The sequence below is a fragment of the Physella acuta genome, unplaced genomic scaffold (genome assembly GCF_028476545.2).
Source record: "Physella acuta isolate Inbredline_101_S28 unplaced genomic scaffold, ASM2847654v3 ptg001231l, whole genome shotgun sequence".
Classification (NCBI taxonomy): Eukaryota; Metazoa; Mollusca; class Gastropoda; family Physidae; genus Physella; species Physella acuta.
Window position 1 is genome coordinate 451,109 of NW_026732747.1, and position 8,896 is coordinate 460,004.

At 40.1% G+C, this 8,896-nt stretch overlaps 1 protein-coding gene across 1 annotated transcript; it reads right to left on the reverse strand.

Moving 5' to 3' along the window:
* Positions 1 to 584: 584 nt before the first annotated feature.
* LOC131957291 (neutral protease) lies at positions 585 to 8,363 on the reverse strand. The gene is made up of 6 exons (XM_059322014.1): positions 8,180 to 8,363; positions 6,950 to 7,157; positions 5,523 to 5,777; positions 3,138 to 3,251; positions 2,145 to 2,265; positions 585 to 793 (listed from the first exon to the last, which is right to left on the reverse strand). Exons 1-6 carry the CDS (start codon positions 8,361 to 8,363, stop codon positions 617 to 619), a joined length of 1,059 nt encoding a protein of 352 aa, XP_059177997.1. The 3' UTR covers positions 585 to 616.
* Positions 8,364 to 8,896: the final 533 nt, after the last annotated feature.

The following is an 8,896-nucleotide window of genomic DNA, read 5'->3' on the forward strand; positions in this document are numbered from 1 at the left end:
CCTCATCACACACCGTCACAAAATTACGGACCCCCCCCTCTCCCCTACGAGTGTGACGTCATTTATGGACTACCCCTAAGCACATTTTAATAGATTTGCACTAAACAATCTGGGTGAACACAGTGACGCTCTACTCTCCGTAAGGTGTCGTTACTTTTATTTATTTTATATCAAATAAGCAAAAAACATTTCAAAAAATACATTTTTGTTAAAGGTTAAATGTGTTCATTTTTAACGGTTCGAAAGTCAAGAGTACACTTGCTATCGTTATGTCATAATATAGTCACTGGATACAGTACTTTTGTCACAAGGTGGGGCGGGGGAGGTGCATGTTTGCACCAGATGACACCATTTAGGATATGACACCATGAAGAAAAATTGAAAAATTTCCGTTCTAAACCATGTTTTCTCCAATTAAAAAAATAAAAAAATCAGGAGAGATGAGTAACACCTAATCTAAAATGCAATATTGTTGTAAGAAGGGGGGGGGTGACACCCCACTTAGTGACGCCACTGTACGGCGTAACACATTAAAATCACATAAAATTCGTAATAGTAAAAAAATTTATTTAACATGCCAAACATTTATAATCCGACTACAATCTTGATCCGGCCGTCAATCTTCGTGACTTACAAAAATTTTGACTAATTTATTGGCTAAAACTCCGGTCGAGAAATGAACGAAGACTGGTGAGTTCTCTTTCGACAGGTCGCCGCGAATTTTGATCCTGCCCAGCCCAGCTGATTGTAGCAGTCGTCTACCTTCTCGATCCCTCGAGACCGTTATCCTCACCTGTAATTAGACGTGCTCAGTATGGTATACACAGTATACAATTAGTTACGTGAATTATTTTATAGTGGTAAAATAACATTGTTTATGCACAGAGGCGTAACGAGGGTGAGGGGGGGGGGGGGGTGCGGATCGCACCGGATGACTCCATTTGGGGTAGGGTTACACCAAGGCAAACAATTGCAAAATATACAGAAGAAAAATGCGTTTCTGCCAGTTCCATTAATAATTGATTAAAGTTAAATAGTCTTTTAAGTACAAATCGGCAACTATTACAAGAGTGGGGGTGACACCATGACGAAAACGTGCGAACCACAGAAAAAACAATGCTATATCCAACTATATTATTAACTGACTATATATGAACATGGTTACTATGCAGTGATTAAAGCTTATACACATACAACTACGCTTATATATATATATATATATATATATATATATATATATATATATATATATATATATATATATATATATATATACTTTATTTATGGGGTTAAGTGGCACCACGAAGTGCCGCCTTGGCACCGACCTTGCAACGCCATCATTTATACACGATATTAACTATTGGAAGCTTGCAGCAAAAGGAAACAGGTAGGACGAGAGACAAATAATTATTCATTAAAGAAAGCTTAAGTAAATACTTAGATCAGAATTAAAACATATTTAACCTATAGATATTTTTCTATCATGACAGTTAAAACACAATCGACGTATCTATATATATAATTCTCCTCTTCGAGCCGTTAGAAAACAAGCTGCAAACGCTCTCCCTACCTCCCCACCCCTACATGGTTTTAGTGAGCTGTGTTCACTCTAAATGTTTACAAGCAGAGCCAACGATTTTAAACGTAGGGGGGGGGGGAAGGAAGGGGGGGGGTTATGGTCCTTAACGAGCTACTTATAGTGGTTTAAAGAAATATTTTCAGTGTCAGCGTTGGTACTGTCGAATTCACAAATTATGAATTATTGAAAATTAGAAACAACTAAATAGCGGCGTATGTTATGCCGCGGGCCGGCTCGTTGATGATATTTCTCTAAAACACATTCAACGTATTGATGATATTTCTCTAAAACACATTCAACGTATTGATGATATTTCTTTAAAACATATTCAACGTATTGGTATTTTCTTAATAATAAAAGAGAAAAGCAGTATCTTATCACTACAATCACTAAGTAATGAATGAACTCAAATCCACTGAATTACAACCCTCAAATCTTGTTAGTTTCATATGCTGAGTAAATTAACCTGTTTTAACTTATGCATAGACCCCAAGTCGACGCCAGGGTCTATTTTAAACTATGATACGTCCATTGGTTAAAATTGATTGTCAGAACAAATGTTTACCGCGTTTGGGTCAGTCGAATACAGGATGTATCTTGATTTTGAGCTGGGCACTCTAAAGAACGGACGCCGCCGACTGGAGACGATGACCTTTTGGTAGGTGGTCAAGGGTTCCACTGGCATCCTGGGTATCATGGTGGTGTGACAAGGTATTAGCCTTTGTTAGTCGTCAATGATTTGTCTTGCCATTCCATTTTGTTTACATGAATATATTATAAATGTATATTTATGTGGGTGATTTTTGGGTGTGCGCATGCGTGTGTTTGTGTATGTGCTTGCGTACGTGTGAGTGGGTGCGCGTGTGCGTACGTGCGTGTGTTTGTGTATGTGTGCGTGCGTGTTTGAGTGCGTGTTTGTGTGTTTGTGCGTGTGTGTGTGTGTGTGTGTGCGTGCGTGGGTGTGTGTGTGTTTGAGTGGGTGTGTGTGTCTATATTTAGAAACGTGTGTATAACAGGCAAGATATTTGGAACAAATAAACGTACAGACAAAACGTACAACACATAGTTAAAAACTTCTGTTGGAACCAAAAATAAAATTTACCCTTCAATTGGGCATATAAAAGCAGAGTCGATGCCAACAGTTTTAAAATATCGGTCGATTTCATACATGCTAAGAAAAGCATTTGAGTAAACTTAAATATATATATATATATATATATATATATATATATATACATATATATATATATATATATATATATATATATATATATATATATATATATATGTGTGTGTGTGTGTGTGTGTGTGTGTGAGTGTGTATGTGTGTGTGCGTGCGTGCGTGCGTGTGTGTGTGTGAGTGTGTGGATGCGTGCATGCGTGCATGCGTGTGTGTGTGTATTTGTGTGTGTGTGAGTGCGTGCGTGCGTGGGTGCGTGCGTGTGTGTATCAATGCATACATATATAATCTTATGAAATTCTTAAGCTCTGTACTATGTCATATGTTTTTAATTTTCTGCACATAATAATAAAATGTGTTTCTGTAGTCACCACTCACTTCATGCCCACGTGATACCCGGCTTCAATGATCTTACACGAGATGTCATAGTAGGTTTTCATTTCGGTATCTCCTATCAAATCCTTAGCACACATCAGCGCTTCCATTGTAGATCTATGAGAGGGGTGGATTAAGTAAAATTACCATCCTATGTGCAAATAAGCACGGACTAATCAGAAAAAGGTCAATTTATTTACTTCAATAAACAAACACACGAACGAAATTGAAGAATTAAGAAATTGTTATAAAAATGGATTAGCAGATGATGAGCACATATTCAGATTAGTGACCTAACCAAAACATTGATCTCCAAAACAAATGGACTAATCACTTACCTGATTCCCCAAACAAACGGGCTAACCCCCCTAAACAAACGGGCTAACCACTTACCTAACCACCCCACCCCCAAACAAACTGGCTAACCACTTACCTTATCCCCAAAACAAACGGGCTAACCACTTACCTAATCACCCCCCATCCCAAACAAACTGGCTAACCATTTACCTTATCCCCAAAACAAACAAGCTAACCACTTACCTAACCACCCCCATCCCAAACAAACTGGCTAACCACTTACCTTATCCCCAAAACAAACAAGCTTACCACTTACCTAACCACCCCCACCCCCAAACAAACTGGCTAACCAATCACCTGATTCCTCAAAACAAACGGGCTAACCACTTACCTAACCACCCCCCTATCCCAAACAAACTGGCTAACCACTTACCTTATCCCCAAAACAAACAAGCTAACCACTTACCTAACCACCCCCACCCCCAAACAAACTGGCTAACCACTTACCTTATTCCCAAAACAAACGGGCTAACCACTTACCTAACCACCCCCATCCCAAACAAACTGGCTAACCACTTACCTTATCCCCAAAACAAACAAGCTTACCACTTACCTAACCACCCCCACCCCCAAACAAACTGGCTAACCACTCACCTGATTCCCCAAAACAAATGGGCTAACCACTTACCTAACCACCCCCCACCCCCAAACAAACTGGCTAACCAATCACCTGATTTCCCAAAACAAACGGGCTAACCACTAACCTAACCCCCCCCCCCTCAAACAAACCACCTAACCACTTACCTGATCCCCCCCCCCAAAAAAAACAAACGGGCTAACCACTTACCTAACCAACCCCCATCCCAAACAAACTGGCTAACCACTTACCTTATCCCCAAAACAAACAAGCTAACCACTTACCTAACCACCCCCCACCCCCAAACAAACTGGCTAACCACTCACCTGATTTCCCAAAACAAACGACCTAACCACTTACCTAACCCCCCCCCCTCAAACAAACGACCTAACCACTTACCTGATCCCCCCCCCCCAAAACAAACGACCTAACCACTTACCTGACCCCCCCCCCTCAAACAAACGACCTAACCACTTACCTCATCCCCCCAAAAAAACGACCTAACCACTTACCTGATCCCCCCCCCCTCAAACAAACGACCTAACCACTTACCTGATCCCCCCCCCCCCCAAAAAAATGACCTAACCACTTACCTGATCCCCCCCCCAAAACAAACGACCTAACCACTTACCTGACCCCCCCCCCCAAAACAAACGGGCTAACCACTTACCTAACCAACCCCCATCCCAAACAAACTGGCTAACCACTTACCTTATCCCCAAAACAAACAAGCTAACCACTTACCTAACCACCCCCCCCCCAAAACAAACGACCTAACCACTTACCTGATCCCCCCCCCCTCAAACAAACGACCTAACCACTTACCTGATCCCCCCCCCCAAAAAAAATGACCTAACCACTTACCTGATCCCCCCCCCCCCAAAACAAACGACCTAACCACTTACCTGACCCCCCCCAAAACAAACGGGCTAACCACTTACCTAACCAACCCCCATCCCAAACAAACTGGCTAACCACTTACCTTATCCCCAAAACAAACAAGCTAACCACTTACCTAACCACCCCCCCCCCCAAAACAAACGACCTAACCACTTACCTGATCCCCCCCCCCCTCAAACAAACGACCTAACCACTTACCTGATCCCCCCCCCCAAAAAAAATGACCTAACCACTTACCTGATCCCCCCCCCAAAACAAACGACCTAACCACTTACCTGACCCCCCCCCCAAAAAAACAAACGGGCTAACCACTTACCTAACCAACCCCCATCCCAAACAAACTGGCTAACCACTTACCTTATCCCCAAAACAAACAAGCTAACCACTTACCTAACCACCCCCCCCCCCTCAAACAAACGACCTAACCACTTACCTGATCCACCCCCCCAAAAAAACGACCTAACCACTTACCTGATCCCCCCCCCCCAAAACAAACGACCTAACCACTTACCTGATCCCCCCCCCCTCCTCAAACAAACGGCCTAGCCACTTACCTGATCCCCCAGAACTTGGCCATGCGGTAGAAGACTCGAGTGAAGACACCACCGTTGTAGTGACCAGTGGTGTGGTGCAGCACATCCTCCACGAACTGCATGCCGGGAGCGTCCAGCGGCCGCATACTTGTGCCGTCTTTGGTCAGCCACGGACCGTGTCGCCACTCCAGCATACCGAAGATGTAGAACTCCAACGTTTTGCCAAAAAAGTCCGAAAACGCTTCCCGTATGCCAGCACTTGCGATGGTTGGTCTTCTGATCAAATGAGAGAAAATTTACTAAATAAATCACTAGGAAAAAAAAACGGCGTGGTCGAATGGTAGAGCAAATGGCTGCTAGGTCGGTGGTCTCGAGGTCGAATCTCGGTTCTGACTTGTGACTGTATGATGTTCCTGAGTCTACCCAATTCTGATGTGTACCTGACTTAAACAATTGGAAAAAAAGGCAACTGGACATTGTGCTGACCATATATGCCGAGTTCAAGGTACATGAACTTCATCTGCCCAATACATCGCTAAGTCTATTAAGAAATCTTTCTTTTTGTTTTCATTCTAATTCACTACTGAGAGACGTGCATGCGAAGATTTATTGTTTTAAAAGTTTAGTGCGTTTATTGTGAGTTTTTGAGACATTTTAGGCATTTGATTATAGAAATGTTTTGATATCCATGCATGATGTATTAGCTTAGTTAGAGGGTCCTCCATAAAAAAGTCACATTCCCTGGGTAGTGTCTGTGACGGGGTGGACTTTTCTGATTATCTGGAACAAAGGGTTAAGAAGTGTAACGTCATAGTGTCGAATTTTAAATTAGGTGTTTTCAAAAGTGTATTTATAGCTCGTTTTGTTTTTAAAATATTTTGTGAAAACAATTTTAAAAATTATTTATATATCGAACAATAAAATCAAGTTTTGATTAAGGTTTGAAAAAAAATTGCAGCAGATGCAATAGTGGCTTGTCTTGCAAAGGAGAATAGCTCAATTCGATAAAAATAGACCTAACTTATTTCTCATTAACAACATTTTGAAATAAAATGTGGCTAATGTGTGATATTATCTTTGTGTCTGTGTGTCTGTTCTTCTGTTTGTCATTCTGTTATTCTGTGTGTCTGTCTGTGTGTCTGTCTGTTTGTCTGTGTGTCTGTCTGTATGTCTGTAAAACCATAACTTATGTTCCGTTTCAGTTATGTTGATGAAATTCCATATAATAGTATTATATCCCATTTGTAGACCTATATCAGCTTTTGAGCGATTTCCTGTGACCGGAAGTGCTACAAACTCTACTGCCGATTTCTCAAAAAATCAACAACGTGAGTACCGTTTAAATTACTTGGACGGAATTTCATATATAAGTAACAAGATCTGAACTTGAGACCTTCTTATTAGCAGCAGAACGCTCTACCACTCTACTACACCGTTCCCACACTTACTGGGTGAGCAGTCGTGTGTCTCTAATGAGCAGCAAATGTCCAATCTCATGCCCTACAACATCAGGGGCTGTGGCGAAAGACGTCCGGTAGCCGTTGCCGTCACCAAAGGCGATGTTGATGTTGGCGGCAAAGCCGTTACTGATGTTGATGCCGTGATGTACCCGTACGGTGATGCCGGGGTGTTGCAGTGCCGTGTGGTTAAACCACGCTGTGAGGTGGAGATTTAAAAATTAAATAATTTGCTACTGTCTAATGTTGATTGGAAGTGTAAGTATGACATCATACACGGTGATCTTTTAAAACTTAAACCACATTGAGAGATGTAGAATTAAACATCAAAATAATTTGTTGTGGTTTAATCTAGGTTGGAAGTGTAAACATGATTACATCTGTTTTAAACTTAAACCACATTTAGAGATATATTATTAAACTTCAAAATAATTTGTCGTTGTCTAATGTTGATTGTAAGTGTAAGCATGACTAAATACATGGTTATCTTTTTAAACTTAAATCACATTGAGAGAAAGAGAATTAAACGTCAAAATATATTTTTTATTTTAACTTTGTTGGACAATATTAATACTGATTTTTTAAAAGTTACACCACGCTGAGAGTTATGGATTTCAAAGTCAAAATATATGTTTTCGTATGATCTTGGTTGGAAGTGTAAGTATGACTACATACATGGTTGGAAGTGTAAGTTTAACAATACATGGTTGGAAGTGAAGTGTAAGTATAACAATACATGGTTGGAAGTGTAAGTATAACTACATACATGGTTGTAGGTGTAGGTATGACTATATACATGATTGGCAGTGTAAGTATGACTACATACATGCTCATTTTAAAAAAAACTTAAACCAGGTTGAGTTTTACTCGAGAAAACCAGAGTAAATAAAGCCTAGTAGTGTTATGGTTTTCATGTTTTTTAATTGCATATTCTCATGGCAAAGTGTTGTTTAAAGACAATCGTGTACACATATGCGTGCTTGTTGTTATGTTTCAACGCTAAGAATGTAATTTTTATTCCAAGTTGTACTGTATTTTATAAGAAAATCATGATTTTTGTTGTTGTTGTTGTTTTTATTTGTTTTATATGTAGATTTTAAAGCTAGTTGTTACTATATAATTAGAACATCACCACAAACATTAAATACAAATCATTCTGCATCCCCCTTACATCAAAACTTCTTTTAGAAAATCTCCTTTTAAAATATACCCAGTGCCTACTTTCTAGCATCTGTAGAGCCTGGGTGGTGTAGAAGAAGGCGTCCAAGAGAGGCGATGCGGCACCATGGAGCCCATCCAAGTATGCCTTGTTACAGTCGAACTCTACGGGTTTCAAAGTCTTGAACGGATCCGTCGAGATATTCACGCCCCTGTTGTCCAACCCTAGTTTCAAAATAATATTCATTTGTTTATAGAAAGTATATTTGTTATAACATGTTCACTCCCCTGTTGTCCAATCCTAGTTTAAAAATAAAATACTTAAAAAAAACTTTTTAAAAAAACACGTTTTTCTTGTGGACTAAAAAGTAGAAAATAACTATTTACATACATTTGATGACAAAAAACGTGGGTACGTTCACCATCAAATTTCCCACCCATCTGCCCGACCCACGTTTTTTGTCATCAAATGTATGTAAATAGTTATTTTCTACTTTTTAGTCCACAAGAAAAACGTGGTTTTTTAAAAAGTTTTTTTTAAGTATTTTATTTTCTCCTTTTTAGTCCGTTGCTACACATGAAAAACGTGGTTTTTAAAAAAGTGTTTATAAATACACGGACTAAAAATCTTGAGCGACCAGGATTCGAACCTGGGTTGTCGCGGCCACAACGCGAAGTACTAACCACTATACGATCACGGCCAGCGCGCTCACATCGATTGGGGCCGAAGTAACTGTGTCAATAGGTCTTCAGTCTTGTCGGTATCTTTAGAAATCATGT